General features: G+C 44.5%; 1 protein-coding gene across 2 annotated transcripts in view; it reads right to left on the reverse strand.

The window, feature by feature from the left end:
* The window catches only part of COCH (cochlin), a 68,629-nt gene that overhangs the window by 18,571 nt on the left and 32,280 nt on the right, over positions 1 to 17,778 (reverse strand). The window contains exons 4-5 of one of the 2 annotated variants that reach the window (XM_068253885.1): positions 10,586 to 10,739; positions 7,760 to 7,893 (exon numbers count right to left, since the gene is read on the reverse strand). The exons of the other annotated variant lie outside the window; for it this stretch is intronic. Of the exons in view, the coding sequence (XP_068109986.1) occupies positions 7,760 to 7,893; positions 10,586 to 10,739 (288 nt within the window). The remainder of the gene's footprint in view (positions 1 to 7,759; positions 7,894 to 10,585; positions 10,740 to 17,778) is intronic. 2 annotated transcript variants of the gene reach the window in all.

Raw genomic sequence — 17,778 nt, forward strand, 5'->3', positions numbered from 1 at the left:
TAAGCCTAATGGCCAGAAAAACTAGATTAGTATGGAGACGATTAGTTTTGGTTTTTCCTGTCATTAGGCTCATTATATACCTAATGAAACAGGTGTGTTAGCCTGCAAATTGTATTGTAGTATTACGGCTATTGTGGTTCTTAGAAGGTAAGGCCACTCTGTCCTCCATTTTACATTGTTTTTAATCGGTTAATATTTTGGCACTTCTTTAATTACAGTAGTTATACATACATTACATGCACAGTGACATTGTGCAGATTAGTTGCCAAACAACTGGTAGCGTGTTCCTCCAACCTATTCAGAAAATGCAGGTTACTTGACTGATATGTTGACGCTCCTTTCTAAAATCAACAACCCACAAAAAGTATGTATCCAGTGAAGTTACATCTCCCAATGTGTGTATTTGTTTTGGATCTAGTGACACTGTAGGATCTGTATAACAGCCATGCACCAGGTACTCTTTATGTGCTCCATTGCTGTTACAGCCCTGTATATTCTGGCATTTCATATCTTCTACTGAACTCAGCTACTCCACTTTTAAAGCAGAATTATAGTCGAGAAGGCAAAAAGGGGGGACCCGCAACATTCACACACAGATGAGCTAGAGGGAGCCAGGAACCTATAGAGCTCAGCAACCAGCAGGAAAAGAAAGTTCCGCTACACCAATGGCTGGGTGAAAAAATTCTCCATCAATTGTCACAACAGTGAGTACAAAAAGTTAAAAAAAGTCACGCGTATCGGAGATCATGGCTCATTAATCATAGCTTACATTTTGTTATAATGCACTGGTTTACATAGTCTAGTGCCATCCCACCACAAGGGGGGAGGCGTGGCCGGAGGCCTTAAAGTAACACGCACATATATCTCCACATTAAAATGGCAAAGGCCAAAATATGAAATTGCATAGAACCAATAATGTTACATACACAGCAACAAGTGCAAAAATACAATGTCAAGTTATCCAGTAACACAAGAAATTTAATGACAACAGTTGTCCTAATGTAAAATTTATTTTACAAAAATCTTCGTTAATACAATAAACTAGACCCTTCCTTTATAAAAACTGGCAAGATAATTCTGGCTAAAGTATAAATTGAGATCCAGAAGTACAATAGTACTACAAACTGGTATCATACATTAGGCTAACATCCATTCTGGAATGTAACCCCTTAGGGATGCATGTGCCCAGTCTCCATATCCAAAGGGCCTCTCTTTTCCGTAAAATCCTATACATGTCGCCACCCTCTAATGGAACGCATGACCCTCTCCACCCCATTGAAAACAAATTCACTCCTATCTCCCTGGTGTGCATTCAGAAAGTGTCTAGACATGCTGGAGACCTGGGAGATGTAGAATTGATTTCTAAGGCATCTAGAGGGTCCAAATCAGAAATGCGTTGGCGTAGAGGTCGTGTAGTACAAACTACATACTGCAGTCTGCAAACGGTGCAACCAACGAGGTAAACCACATAATTCGTGTTGCAATTTATATACTGTTTGATCTGAAATTTCACACCATTAGAGGTGGAGACTATCTCACGAGTTGCACCGTGCACACAACAATACCTGCAGGTATTGTACCCACATTTAAAAGAACCTGTATAAGTTAACCAAGTGGGGACCTTTTTCTCCAAGCTGGAGAAAAGGCTTGGAGAGAGCTTGCTAGTTTTTATAAAGGAAGGGTCTAGTTTATTGTATTAACGAAGATTTTTGTAAAATAAATTTTACATTAGGACAACTGTTGTCATAAAATTTCTTATGTTACTGGATAACTTGACATTGTATTTTTGCACTTGTTGCTGTGTATGTAACATTATTGGTTCTATGCAATTTCATATTTTGGCCTTTGCCATTTTAATGTGGAGATACATGTGTGTGTTACTTTAAGGCCTCCGGCCATGCCTCCCTCCTTGTGGTGGGATGGCACTAGACTATGTAAACCAGTGCATTGTAACAAAATGAAAGCTATGATTAATGAGCCATGATCTCCGATACGCGTGAGCTTTTTTAACTTTTTGTACTCACTGATGTGACAATGAATGGAGAATTTTTTTACCCAGCCATTGGTGCAGCGGAACTTTCTTTTCCTGCCAGAATTATAGTTGAGTTAAACATACAATTAAAACCTATGTTCAGCTCTTTATTGCCACATAGCTATTCTAGGCTTTTGGCTCCGAGTAATGTCATCTGTGTACAAATCACAATTCTCCCCAGGTCCCAGACAATTTGTAATGGAACCAGCCATCTTTAAAATTATTTGCTACTTTAGGAAAGAGGGACTGCAACCAACTCACCAGGATAGGGAGGAGTCCAGTGCAAGAATTGTAACCTATAATCAGCCCATTGAATGTACTGACATTGAATGTACTGACTGAGGTTGCTATTACACAACTTTAAACACACTTTTAATTATTGCATTTTAGGTTGTGTTCAGGCTCACTTTAAAGGATACCTGAAGTGACGGTTTAAGCAACAATGGGGCCCCAGGGCAAAATAAACCTGGGAGACCCCCCCAACATATACCCCGGAACAAAAATCGGCATTAAGGGACCTTTTTTGCAGCTGGTATAGTCAGGGTGTGAAGCCCCAATTGGGCGGAGCTCCACATTCCGGCTATCCCAGCCTGCATGGGGGACAAGCTATCGCGCCGCTAAACGGGGGTCCCTTACCTCACAAATCCCCTTCTAGCAGCCGGGGATCTCTTCCGGATTGAGGCAGGGCTAACCGCCGCAGCCCTGCCCCACGCGCGTCTGTCAGCGCCTATCTCCGCCTCTCCCTCGCCCCTCTCAGCCTTCCTTCACTGAGAGGGGCGGGGGAGAGGCGGCGATGCGCCGCTGATAGACGCGACTAGAGGCAGGGTTGCAGCCGTTAGCCCTGCCTCTAGGTGCAGCAAAATCTACGACCAATTTAGTCGTTGATTTTGCAGGGGGGGTTTGGGGGTGAAGGGTCCCCCGTTTAGCCGCGGGATAGCGGCGTTTTAGCAGGGGCACACGTGCCCCTGCTAACTATGAGCTCTGAAGCGAGAATTATTCTCGCTTCAGTGTCTCTTTAACATATCCTGCAAATTTAGGGTTTCTAGCATTTAAGGTGGATTTGCTATTAACCGTTAAAGTCAGCGGATTTTTAAATGTGTATTTTTTTTTCCTTTGAAACTTTAACATCGATTTTTCTCAAAAACTATAAGGTCTTTTTGAAAAAAAAAATGTTTCCTCTTGTAGCCACTGGTGGCCCCTACAAGCTCTGGGGCCCTGGGGCAATTGCCTCCTTTGCCTCTATGGTAGCGCCAGCCCTGGATGAGATAGACGTGTATATACAGTGCCTAGCACACAAATAACTATGCTGTGTTCCCTTTTTTTTCTTCCTCTGCCTGAAAGAGTTAAGTATCAGGTATGCAAGTGGCTGATTCAGTCCTGACTCAGACAGGAAGTGACTACAGTGTTACCCTCACTGATAATACATTCCCCTTTTTATCTCTTTCTTGCTCTCAGAAGCCATTTTCTGCTAGGAAAGTGTTTTTATAGTTGCAGCTGATTCTTCCTTTACATGTTTCTTGATCTGATCATTTTATGCTTGCTTGAATTCTCTTGAGTTCTCTTGTCTCTCTATGGCCAGCTTAAGGCTGCTTACACACCAAGACGTTACTGTAACGCTCCCCCAACGCACAGCAATGTAACACAAGTGGGCTGTTCACACAGCCCACGTTGCGTTACATGTAACGCTGCACGTTCTCCGCAAAGTGCAGCATGCTACGGCGTTGGAGCGGCTATAGCCGCGTTAGACTGTTTGCACATGCGCAGTGGGGGGCAGAGAGGAGGCGGGGAGAGCCAGCTACAGTAGCCGCGCACATGGCTACTTAATATTCACTGCACTGGCGGGCGCTGATTGGCCGGCGGGACCACGTGATGCGGAGTGTCTCGCTCCGCATCACGTGGTCCCGCTGGCCAATCAGCGCCACTCTGGGAGACATTATAGGAATCGAGCCGCCTAACGCGGCTCACTCTACCGTCGGCTCTTGCAGCACCATACGTTGTGTTAGGTGCACGTTATGCGACCTTAACGTGGCACCTAACGCAACGTCTTGGTGTGCAAGAAGCCTAAAGGGAACGCCTGAAATGTCTACTTTTTAAAAAACTATTTTGGCATTAAACTGTAAAGGTTAAAGGTTCACACAGATCATGGAAGGCAGTTGGAACACAGGCTTCATACAACACTTCTAGAGTATTTTAGTCTTTACATGTTACAGTAACAAGGATGCTGGCTTGGCTGCCTATGCAGTAGAGAATTATCAGGAAGATCTGCGCACTGTGGTAATGTACACAGGGAAAGAGGAAAATAGCAACTATAATTTACTGCTTAGCAGCGATTACCCAAGTGGCCGAAATTCTGGCTCACCTCAGTGACACAACAGATGAACAAAAAAATGTACTGTAGAATACTTGTGTTTTCCCTTCCTTTACATACAGTTACATTCTAGTTTCTGTGAATATGAAGAGATAAATTGGGGAAAACCATACAGTGGCTCTAGGCTTTGCTCATATAACTTAAAGCGGACCTGAACTCAGAGCTTCTTCTCTGGTCTAAAAGATATGCAACAGCATAATAGCCTTTAAAGAAAAACTCTTATCTGTCACAGCTGATACACATTCTGCAATAAAGCTGCAGTGTATCTACTTCCTGCTTTTATGGAAGCAGACATGTTAACATCCTGTGTTTACCAATTAGCTCTCTGCCGTGGCAGGCAGGCAGTTGACACAGCTGAGGGATCAAATTACAACTTGCGCTTAGTCACACATGAGGGAGACTTTGGCAGGCTAAACTCTCTAAATACATACAGGGTGCATTTCTATATTTTCCTTCTGTCCTGTGCAAGAGTTCAAGTCCACTTTAATGTATGGTCAGTAGCCGGCTATACCTTAATTAGGACTGCTGAATGTGTAATTGTGTTATTACTTTTTGATATTTTTTTTTCTGTGCCAACGTAATATCACAATGCTGACCCTTGTATCAGTACCAGCTGCAAATCTTAAGATTTCATGATATGAGTCTCACGTCTAGATAAAAAAAATATGGTGTCCAGAGTAAAACATTAAAAAAAAGGATTTTTTTTTTAAATGAGGTGCAACCCCTTCCTAGCCTGAAAACACAGTGTGTCACCTCTACTCTGACTGCCACCTGAAGCACTTGGATGCTATTGCTAGGGCAACAGTTAGGGCCCCAATGCTGCACAGATGTTTTACTAAGCTGTTACCTAGTGATGCATCTGCACAGTACCAGGGCCCCCCAAACTGTCCTCCTAGCAATCTGATCGATACTTATGCACAGTCTGGGGATAATGACCCACTACATGTCCAACTAGTAATGAATTAAACCATATCTGGTGTCATTTTAACTGGGAAGAGCCAATAAATATATTTTGAGGTGTTTTATAGCAGTGGCATTTGTTTTGTGAAAATTTAGAAAGGGTGAAGCATGGAAAAGTGTATTTTTTGCATTTATGACAATTTTCTCCTGTAAAATGGCTATAAAATAGAATACATTTAGGAAAAAAATACCACCCAAAGAAAGCCTAGGTTGTCCTGAAAAGAAATAAAATACATATATCACTTGGATGTCATAAGTAATGAAAAAAAAGGTATTGCTGTATCAATAGTGACACAGCTGAAGTGTCAAAATTGTCAGGAGTCTTAAGGGGTAAACCCAGGAAAGCAAAGTGGTTAAAGTACAGGGGTAGTAAGAGATAAGTTAATTGGCTCTCCCTAAAATTGGCCCTAGACTACAGTACTTACACTACATAATATATACATATGGCAATGGTAGGGATTAGATTGTGAGCTCCATTGAGGGACAGTTAGTGACAAGACAATATATATATATATATATATATATATATATATATATATATATATATATATATATATATATATATATATACACACACACTGTACAGCGCTGCGTAATATGTCGGCGCTATATAAATACTAAATAATAGTAATAATAATATGTGGAAGCTGTAAGTGATTAGCTGATTATAAAAACATACTCATACTGTAATTCTTATTTTCTGAATAGAATTATTAGCTGTATGTCAGCATTTCAGGAATACTAGCCAGAACACAACATTCTAGGTAGGCAACTTAAAGCGGACCTCCGGTGTAACAATAAAACCCACACTATCTGCACAGATTGCAGAACTTTTAACAGAGCATCAGGAAAAATATCTAAAAACTGACCATTTGTGCCATAAAATCCATGGTTGGCCATGTCCCCTTTTTTAAAAATTGCCACGGCAGTTTTCTGCAGTTGCAAAGACTGCTAAGAGATATGGCCTCAATTCACTAAGCTTATCTTCTGTCTTTAATAACTCTTCTAGAGTTGTTACCATGGTGATAAGGCATGTAGTATTCAGGAAACATTTTACCTCAGGCAAGCCTAAAGTTAACTCTTCTGTCTTTAAATTAACTCTCCAATCCTTAAAATAACTCCAGAGTTAAAGACAGGCTGTTAATTAACTGCGTGTGAAAATAACTACAGAGGAGGTAAATTAACTACAGAGGAGGTAAATTAACTACAGAGGAGGTAAATTAACTACAGAGGAGGTAAATTAACTACAGGAGAGGTAACTTAAGGAATGAAGAGGTAAGATAACTCTCTCACGCGTGGAGGTAAGTTTTCTCTTGCTTTATTATCTCTAGCATGATCTTAGTGAATTGAGGCCTATGTCATCTGTGGGTGGCAGGAGCCTCATAGTGTGGTCTGAGAGATGCTCCGCTTCTACCTGTGCCACTGAGCCAGCCTATTGCAGAGGAGAGGCGAAGAGAAAAGTAATGCATTACTTTGGAAGTAGGAGGCCAATCAGAGCCGCCACAGTGCTTCCTTGTTGTTTTTTAAACTGGGTTGGGGATGGCTTGTGTAAGTGTTCCTAAATATTGCTATATCTATCCCCCGCTTATCTCCTCTTTTTAATGTTATCAATTCCTTTCATGGAGTGAGGTTGGACCAGTGCATCGGATCAGTGAATCATGAAAGGTGGGGGGGGGGGGGAAATCCCTCTTCCTACAGCTATTAACCCTGTGTGTACTATAACTTTGGCAGATGACTGGTCTAAACTGCAGCTCTAGTTTTGCCTCTCTGAATAGCTCATTCAGAGAGACAAAACTCAGGCTTTGAGGGGCGGTCTGTCTGAGTAGAATACTGCACTGACATGTGCAGAACTAGCAGGCTGAAATGTAACTATCAGAAGCTTAAATAAATATTATCTTTTGTGTGTGAAATTTTGGTACCAAATCTGCTGTACTCTAAAAGAAAAGTGACAGTTCAGCCAGTGTTGGTCTCTGCATCAAAGCACTGACTCCCCTTTGCTGATAAATAATTCCAATGCAGCTAAAACCTACACTTAGTGAATTACAGCTTTTGCCTCTGATGTTTAACATGAAAAGTAGGAAAATGCTTACACAGCTACTTAGACATAATTTGTACATTCTACTTTTAGAACCCTTCGCTATTGATAGTTGTCCTTTAAATTGTCAGCTGCTGCTGTATTGGGTAAAAAAAAAAAAAGTAAAAAGGGGGAACAGTCATAGTAAGTTTCACTCTTGACTTTTTTTTTATTTTGGAATTTACAGCGGAGGTCTACTTTAAGATCAATAAACAGTTTTGATAACACAGGATGTGAAATGCATTTTAATAAAATAATTTCCTAAAGAGCAAAATGTATATACCACTAATTTTGAACAGCCATTAGCAACCCACTGACTACTTACTGGTTACAGCGAAGGATGATGACCATTTGCTCAGTGCCTGTGATTGCACTCCATTTTTAATGACAGCTGGGTAATTTTGTCGGCCAGAAAGTCGACGAAGTGACACAGGTCCGCCATGTTTAGTGATCACCCCGCTAGCAATATAAAAAATGTGAGATCAGTACTACGTTTGTGGACAAATGTGGCTATTATTATTATTGGTTTATAAAGCGCTAACATATACCTTGGAGCTATACTAGATAGTTTTAAAGGACTTCCGAGGCGAGGAGGATTCCAATCTGTTTACTCACCTGGTGCTTCTTCCAGCCCCTAGTAGCCCTTTCAGTCCCTCGCCGCAGTCTCGGTCCTCCTCGGTGTCCTGCTGGCTGGCCGTAATGAACGCAACCCACCAGCAGGATCGGCTCATCTGGCGCGTACTGGGCCTGCGCACAACTACTGCGCAAGATAATGTTGATGCACAGGCAACAGTGTCCGCGCAGAGCCGATCCCACCGGTGGGTGAGTAAACAGATTGTAATCCTCCTTGCCGCAGAAGTCCTTTACAGTAAGTAAGTACATGCTGTACCTTTAAAAGATACCGGAGCCCAAGCCACAATATAAAAAAGACAAGGTATACTGTCAGGAGGGTGTGAGCCCTCACTTACCGCTTCCTTATTTGCAACCTGTGTGCCTCCGTTTCCCCTTCTAGACCCCGTTAGCGGCTCCAGACCCCAGCGTCCACTATGGAAATACTGCACTGCGCATGCACAGTATTTCCTTCTTCTCCCCCTGTGCCCGCGGCTACGTCATCACCAAATGGGCATGTCTAGCGATGACGTAGCTGCGGGCACAGGGAGAGAGAGAAGGAAATACTGCGCATGCGCGGCGCAGTATTTCCATAGCGGACGCTGGGGTCGGGAACCGCTAACTGGGTCTAGAAGGGGAAACGGAGGCACACAGGTTGCAAACAAGGGAGCGGTAAGTGAGGGCTCACACCCTCCTGACAGCATAACTTTTCTTTTTTATATTGTGGCTTGGGCTCTGGTATCCTTTTAGGACTTAAAGTTGCTGTAAAGCTACCACCAGACGCAATTGTGTGAACCGACTGATGATCGATCATTTTGCGTTCTATAACAGCAGACCGCACATGAAATTTCAAATGACTGTCAACCAATAGGTTTGTTAAATCATGCAGGATCAAAGCGAAGTGCCATAGACTTTGCGGCCATATCGTTTCATAATCATTCTTCGCTCTGTACACACTGCTGATTATGAAGGATCGATCATGATGATCTTGAAAAATGGGGGAGAAACCGAGAGCCCAATATGTTGCAGTATGTTAATATGGAGAGATCTGTTGTGAATAAATGAGATGATTATACTCACAAGGGTGGATCGCCACAAAGGCAACCACTGGACAGGCCGGCGGGGAGAATTGTAACCTGACCCCGCTCAGGTTTAAAAAGCCGCTCTCTGTAGATAGGAGAAAAAGGGGATACACCCCTCCACCAATCAGATCGTGCGCTAAGTACCGCGCGCAAAGTCCCATAGGCTTTAATGGGCACTTCACGCGGAGCGCAATGCGCTCTGTGCAGCGCACGCGTAAAGTTTTACACGCATAAAGTTTTGCACGCAAAGCTCGTTTAGATGTGCTAAGGGGGTTTTCACAGGCATGCTAACAGTTAGCACCGCTTTGTGAATCAAGCCCATAGTGCGCTCAGTGAAGACGGAGCTGAAGTTGCTTTTAAAACACAATAATTCGGCCTCCTGCAATAGCTGGAAGCCGAATTATATCATTCCCCACTATCCATGGCTGCCTGGAGGGGGAATAGTAATTAACACGGCCGGGACTTGTGCAGAAGCAGGATCAGCCATATACCGGCTTTATCCTGCGCCCAAGTCTACCGGCGCTGATTTCAAATATATGCCACCAGTGAATCCAGCAACTGCCTAGCACCCTCATGAAAAAAATGGATGGAACCACCCCTGCAGAAAGAAAGCATTGATCGGGGGGGGGGGGGGATTTAATCCTTGGCATTTTGCCGAGGAACAAAAATACAGCTGATTTATAAGTAGGAGAAAATGGCCTTTTTTCTAACGTTCATCTGGCTGCTTCCCTCAGTGCAGCGAAATAAAGATGGAGGATGTATAGCTCCAGATTGTTCTCTGCATAGGCACTGGTACAACAGCTTTGCCCCTAGCAGATGACTAACCAAGTGGCATGGCTGCATTGGTACCACACAGGCAGCTAAATGCCTTCAGAGGTCTTTAGACAATGGAGGCTCCTTATTGCTTTGTTCTGCATTGGGCAATACAAAGCTGGAAGTTACAGTGTGTTTTTCCTGTATGACTATGGACCGGTTTCCACTAGAGAGAATCTGCATGCGCTTTCTGCATGCAGAATCGCATAGCAAATTATAGTCAATGGGCCTGTTTCCACTAGCCCAAAAATCTGCGCGCTGTGCTGAAACAATCTTCACAGCAGAGCAATCAGAATTCGCACACCGCAAGGCTAGTGTGCGATTCGCCTGTAATGTAATTAATAGGAAAATCTCATGCATTTTTGCCATGCGAATTTTCCATGCGAATTCACATACGTTTTCATGTAAAATTTGTGTAAATGCACAAAGGCACTGATATGGTTAAATTGGCATACTTGCAAAAATGCGTGCGTTTTCGCGGTAAAATTCACATACAAACGCGTACGAATTCGCAACCGCATGCAAATTTGTTTATGCATTTTCCGCAACGGAATTGCACCGCTCTAGTGGAAACGTAGCCTCAGTCTCTGTCATATAACAGAAAGTGTTAGACCCATGGAAGATAAATAACAAGATGTTAGCCATACCGATGCAGTGCAGCCCCGCACACACTGGACACTCCGGCATACACGCCATCTCCATACACAGAAATCTGGTCAGTGCATCCACAGGGACACAGCAAGTGTGCAGTTTCTTTCTTCAGATCTGTTCCTCTCATGGAGCATCCTATAGGAATCGGAGCTGTTTGAAATACAGAAGTATTGTCAGTATTGTGACGGAAAGGTTTTTTTATGTTTGTTCTTTGTTTATGTTATGGTATGGCAACATAGCTCCTTCCTATCTTAACTACCTAACGACCGCGTCACGCCAATGGGCGTGAACGTGGCGGCAGCCCTAGGACCGCCCATCGCCAATTGGCGTCAAGTCCTGGAGCTGCAGTTTCCAAGGGAACGGCCGCGCGCATGCGATCGCGGCTAGTAGGCTGTAAACGAAAGGGGAAAGAAATCTCCTTTGTTTACATGCGTACAGCTCTGCGGTCTCCGGCAGAGCTGTACGAGATCGACGATCCCCGGCCTCTGATTGGCCGGGGATCACCATCCTCTCATAGGCTGATGCCTATGAGAGGCGGAACAGGACGGATCGCCGTCCTGTTCAAATTCAGTGAACGGAGGGGGGGGGAGGGAGGAGGGAAGGAGGGTGAAACAGCCTATACAGGCTGAAAAACAACAACAAACCACTGCTGCCACAGCGATCGGACACCTCCGGTGGCATGTCCCCTAAGGCAGGGGTCCCCAACCTTTTTGAGCCCGAGGCCCACTATCCCGACCAAAATTTTCTCCGGGGCCCCCCTGGGGGCGGGGGGGGGGGGGGGGAGTGGGCGTGGCTAGTGTCGGCGGCAGCAGCCCCCCCTTTTTTTTCCCAGATTCCACAGTATAGCAAGTACAGTTACCACAGTATAGCAAGTACAGTTACCACAGTATAGCAAGTACAGTTAGCCCAGTATAGCAAGTACAGGTACCACACTATAGCAAGTACAGTTAGCCTAGTATAGCAAGTATAATTAGCCAAGTATAGCAAGTACAGTTACCACAGTATAGCCAGTACAGTTAGCCTAGTATAGCAAGTATAGTTACCCCAGTATAGCAAGTACAGTTACCACACTATAGCAAGTACAGTTAGCCTAGTATAGCAAGTATAGTTACCCCAGTATAGCTAGTACAGTTACCACAGTATATCAAGTACAGTCAGCCCAGTATAGCAAGTACAGTTAGCCCAGTATAGCAAGTATAGTTAGCCCAGTATAGCCAGCACAGTAGTTACCCCAGTATATGTGTGTGATCCTTACTAAGTAAGTAAGGCTTACTTGATGTCAGGCTCGTGCAGGCTCTGAGTGGGCTCTCAGCGGCAGGCTCACAGCGGCAGGCTCTGTCTGACCTCCTCTCTCTAATGGCGCCCAGACGCTGCACTCGTATACACTGCGACTGTGTCACAGTGATGAAATACATGCAGCCATTCATTGATTGGCCTTGGGGCGGGACGGGAGGCTGAAGGGGGAATGATGATTGGGGCACTGATGGAGGAGGCGGGACTGGCACCTCCGATATGCTGCTATTGGCCGCCGCTTTAGAAGGGGGTGATTGGCCACATGGAGGCATGACAGGCCTCCGAGAGGAATCCCCACTGATGCAGGAGGCGGGACTGGCGCCTCCGATAATAGCGTCGTCGCCGCCAGGGGGTGATTGGCCACACATAGTGAGGGGGCGGGACTTGAAACGCATTACGCGTACGCCCACTGCTTCGGTCGCACAGAGTGAGGGGGGCGGGCCTGGAGACTGGAGACGTATGATGCGCCCGCCCTCCTGCCGCGGCTGCCCTTAGAATTAGAAGTGAAATGTTAATCTGCGTGAAAGTGAGTCTGAAGCCGCGGCCCACCATGAAATGTCCTGCGGACCACTAGTGGGCCGCGGCCCACAGGTTGGGGACCCCTGCCCTAAGGGACAAAAAAAAAGGAGGTGAGTCCGATCGCTGGGCTCCATAGCTGGACTTTGCAGGAGGCTGAAAAGCCAAGCACAACTCAGCGCAACAAAAAACAGCATGGTCAGTAGGAGGTTTAACACTGCGGTCCTCAAGTGGTTAATCAACTTATTTCCAAATACCATCCTACACGCAATCTCCGCTCTGCTTCCCTGATCACCTCCTCCCACTCCTGCTTACACGACTTATCTCGATCCTCTCCCCTCCTCCCGAACACTCCCCCTCAACACATCCACCACTCATCCACACTTACTAATTTGTAGGCGCAATCTGAAAACTCACCTCTTCAGGCAAGCATACTTTCCTGCCAAGGACACCTTGCCCACTAACCCCCATTTCTACCGCTCCACACACAGCTTCCCTTACCTACTGTCTATACCTTAAACGTTTAGACTGTAAGGCCTTTTGGCCAGAGCTCTCTTCTCCTTTTGTCCCACAGTGCTGTGTAATGGGTGTACATACCTCCCACCCCTTGTAAAATATGTAGTTAATTTGTTCACTGCTTTAGCTGTTACACCCTCTTGTCTTGTATCCACTGTTGTATTGTATACTTTGTATTGTTATACCCTGTATGCTTTATTACAGCGCCACGGAAGATGCTGGCGCTATATAAATTAATAATAATAATGGTTAAAGGGAACCAGAGAGGAACCTTCATTAAAAATACAAAAAGCTTTTATACATACCGGGGGCTTCTTCCAGCCCCATAAGCCTGGATCGCTCCCACGCCGCCATCCTCCGCTTCCCCTATCGCCGGTACCGGATCCCGTCACTTCCGCCGGACGCGGCCAATTGTCCGCATCACAGGGGCTCCCTCCATACCCGTACGCATGCGGCTGCGCAGTATGCAGCCTCACGCGTACGTATATGGAGGGAGCCCCCTGTGATGCGGACACTTGGCCGCGTCTGCCGGCCGACTGGTGGTAATGACGGGACCCGGTGCCGGCGGATCCAGGCAGCGGAGGACGGCGGCGTGGGAGCGCATATGGGGCTGGAGGAAGCCCCAGGTATGTATAAAAGCTTTCCCCCACTGTCTCTGGTTCCCTTTAAAGAGACCTGTGTCAAGCATTGTAATACAAAAGTCTGTTAGAGCTTTGCAACATAAACCGATTTTAGATAAACCCATCATCCCTCAGTGAGTAAGAACTAGAATTGTCTGAATTCTTGACATTTTACTGTTTACGATTTGATTTGTTCCGTAAACCTAGTTGACACAATACACTGAGCAAAGCATTATATTATAACCCTCCCTCTCTCATACTTTTGCTTTGCATTGCCAGATTTACTACAGGTGGACTGAGTTCCTTAGGTTGGTTGAAGTGTTCTTACAGTGTGTTTATCCTTTGATTTTTCTATGGTTCGGTTTTCACATCGTTATATGCTTTGTAACGTCTGTTCTTCAGAATGGCAAACTTAACCTCTTAAGGACCATAAATTTACACCTTCCAGTGACCAGGCTATTTTTTTACGATTCAGTGCTCTGCAGCTTTAAGAGCTCGCTGCAGAGCCATACAACTTGGCACACAAATGAATCCCCCCCCCTTTTTCTGCCCACCAACAGAGATTTCTGTTGGTGGGCTTTTCGCTGCTGCAGGCTTCATTTTTTTTTTAAATAAATGTATTTATTTTATTTTCAATAAATTATTCTATTTTTTATTTTTTTCCTCCCTCCCCCCAGCAGCCAATCCCACCGACCCTCTCTCATAAGCATCAGCCTATGAGAGAGGATCATGTTTGGAGCCTTCCCAGGGGACAGCCGAGTGACACGGCTGTCCCCAATACAGTGCTGGCATGGATCGTAGCTCTGTATAATGTAAATAGATGGCCTGATAAGTATGATAGTGGCGATCGCCACTGGGCGAGCTCCATCACTCAAGCGGGGTGCCTGCCCGATCCCCCTGCAATCTCCTCCCCCAGGACTTGACATCAATCGGCGTTACGCGGTCCTGGAAGAGCCACCTTGTGGCCGCTGATCGGCCTTAGGCGAGAAGCTATGTATTTTTTTTGTGCAGGAACTAAATGTTACATATACACTGAATGATATTCTAAGTAAGAATATGAGAACCAAATGTCTGTGTCCCATTCAAATGTTATAAAACATTCCAGTGTTAAAATTCAGTTCAAATGACTACAGCAAATAATTGATGTAGCAGTATAGCAAATTTTATTGCCTTCTTCTTGGAAGTTCACGAACTTGCGTTGTTGTGGCCAGCATTTGAGTGTTCTGAAGATTTCTTCTGGCGTCCAGATAGCACGCATGAAATACTGTGTGTGTTCACACATTAGAAAAATAACTGTGCATACAAATACAACTATGTATCTGGTATTTAGACTGTAGCCTATCCACTGCTACTTTTCCCAGGTATTTAGGCATAGGGTCAATAGCGTGGCCATAACTATGTTAAGGTCATGTCACAGGTGCAACCAGAGCCACTGCTTCACCAATCACTTCCTGCCAATAGCTTTTTAATTAGTTTTATCTGGACCCAAAATGGAAGAGGGATGATGCTACGATCAACTTGGCCTTTGGTGAGGTTGCTTAGCAGTGATTTGAGAGTCTTCCAAACTCCCCAGCTTGCCATCAGCTTAATGGTATTTCCTGGTGGATAGCTCTGGACAAGTGGACACATGTATACTCAAGGTCCCTTTATGGAATAAGTGAAAAGCAGATGGATGTAAATATAGTTTCTACTTAACAAAACAAAAATTGTAACCCCTTGATGACACTCCGAAATATAGTTTACAGCTGTTTGAAATTGGCCTGTAGGACTATCTTTTATTTATGCTTAAAGGACAACCGAGGTGACATGTGACATGATGAGATAGACATGTGTATGTACAGTGCCTAGCACACATATAACTGTGCTTTGTTCCTTTTGTTCTTTCTCTGCCTGAAAGAGTCCTCCTAATGTTTACTGTCTTTGTCACAATATTTGTGCTGCTTGGAACTCTGTTGTACATTTGGTTAGTGTATCTATGTTCCCCTTGTCGTCTTATTGTGCTTTGTAAAGCGCTGCGGAATATGTTGGCGCTATATAAATACAAAATAATAATAATCAGGTAAGCAAGTGACGGTTTCTGTTTGGGTCAGGACTGGGTCGGACTATAGCGTAATCCTCACTGATAAGGAATTATAGCTATAAAAACTTTCCTGGCAGAAAATGACTTCTGCGAGCAGAAAAGAGACACAAAGGGTACACAAAGGGTCAATTGTTCATAGATTTGAGCTCTGGCATACTTTAATGCATGTGTCATTGAGCAGAGACAGTGAAACAGTAAAAGCATAGAAAATAGATTTAAATATAAAATAAAACTGCAGGATATCTAGAAAAGTCATTTTTAGGAGAAGGAAGATAGATACATTTGTTTCTCACCAGTTTATTTTCACCTCGGATGTCCTTTAACAGCAGACTGCCTGGGCATAAAGTAAAGTCTTATAGGGGAGCAAATAATAGTTCTTTCAGGTTGTTACTGCTGTCTGTATCTCTGTGACAACAGTACCTCGGTCTCTGTCCAGTAAAGGTGGTGGTTGGATAGAGCGTAAGGTAAAACTGCAACATTTCAGTCACCAGAACAGAAATTAAAGTGAAAACTCGTTGTTGTCACTTTTTTCCAGTGACTGCCATCAAAACTGGATTTCCCCTTCCCTTTAAAGAACACCTGAATTGAGAGGGATATGGAGGCTGCCATATTGATTTTCTTTTAAACAATGCCAGTTGCCTGGCAGCCCTGCTGATCTTTTTGGCTGCAGCATGCAGCTAATTTTATCAGATCTGACAATAATGTCAGAGACACCTAATCTGCTGCATGCTTGTTCAGGGTCTATAGCTGAAAGTATGAGAGGCAGAGGCTCAGCAGGATAGCCAGGCAACTGGTATTGCTTAACCCTCCTGGCGGTTTGCTAAAAATCCGCCAGGGGGGCAGCAAATCCCTTTTTTTTTTTTTAAATTTTCTTTTTCATGTAGCGAGACAAGGTCTCGCTCCATGATAGCCGCTGCTCAGCGGCATACCCCCAGCCCCTCCGATCGCCTCCGGCGATCAGGAGATCCCGTTCAAAGAACGGGATCTCCTGGAGGGCTTCCCCCGTCGCCATGGCGACGGGCGGGATGACGTCATCGACGTCGTGACGTCAAAGGGGACTCCGATCCACGCCACAGCGCTGCCTGGCACTGATTGGCCAGGCAGCGCACGGGGTCTGGGGGGGGGGGGGGGCGGCCGCGGCGCGACGAATAGCGGCGGATCGGCTGGTAGCGGCGGCGATCGCATTGCACATGCAGCTAGCAAAGTGCTAGCTGCGTGCAGCAAAAAAAATCGGGGCCTGAGCGGTGCCTTCCGGCGGCATAGCCCGCCAGGGAGGTTAAAGGACAACTGAAGTAAGAAGAATATGGAGGCTGCCATATTTATTTCTTTTTAAACAATAAAAGTTGCTTGGAAGCCCTGCTGATCTATTAGGCTGCAGTAGTGTTGTGTAAGAATAACAGCAGAAACAAGCATGCGGCTAATCTTGTAAGATCTGACAATAAAGTCAGAAACACCTGATCTGCTGCATGCTTGTTTAGAGTCTATGGCTAAAAGTATTAGAGGCAGAGGATCTGTAGGATAGCCAGGCAACTGATATTGCTTATAAGGAAATAAATATGGCAGCATCCATAAACCTCTCATTTCAGTTGTCCTTTAAAAGAAAATACGTTTGGCATCCTCCATGTCATCTCACTTCAGTTGCCCTTTAAGGAGATTTCCTCCAACTTCCTTATGTATCTATGAACCAGGAAATTAGATAATGTCTTGGCTGCTAATGAGTAATGTAAGATTCCAGTGTAAAAACAGATAATTCTGGAGACTCTCATTATGTATTGAAACTAAAAGCAATACCCATCAGTGCTTAGATCTATTGAACCCTGAGAGCATTTGACAATAAAGGTAGATACAAACAATAATCAAAGTAGCTCTCAGCCAGGGAACAGCATTACTTTTTTTACAGTTCTGATCCAGTTCTGTATCATACCTGAAGAAGAAACTTAAACTTCTGAAAGTTTGCAAAGAAATATTGTACAGTTAGTCATTAAGGGAATTGCCTAAGCAACTTTTGTTACGTTTTTGATTCTCTCCTTAGAAACACGGACCACATACAAAAGGTTAATATACAGCCCCACAACTGTGAGACCACTGCCCTTTCAATTGGCTGTCTTGTATGATATCATCAGACACCAAAGCTTCTGACAGCACACCTGTATGCCCCATACAA

Source organism: Hyperolius riggenbachi, chromosome 9 (genome assembly GCF_040937935.1).
Source record: "Hyperolius riggenbachi isolate aHypRig1 chromosome 9, aHypRig1.pri, whole genome shotgun sequence".
NCBI classification, from domain to species: domain Eukaryota; kingdom Metazoa; phylum Chordata; class Amphibia; order Anura; family Hyperoliidae; genus Hyperolius; species Hyperolius riggenbachi.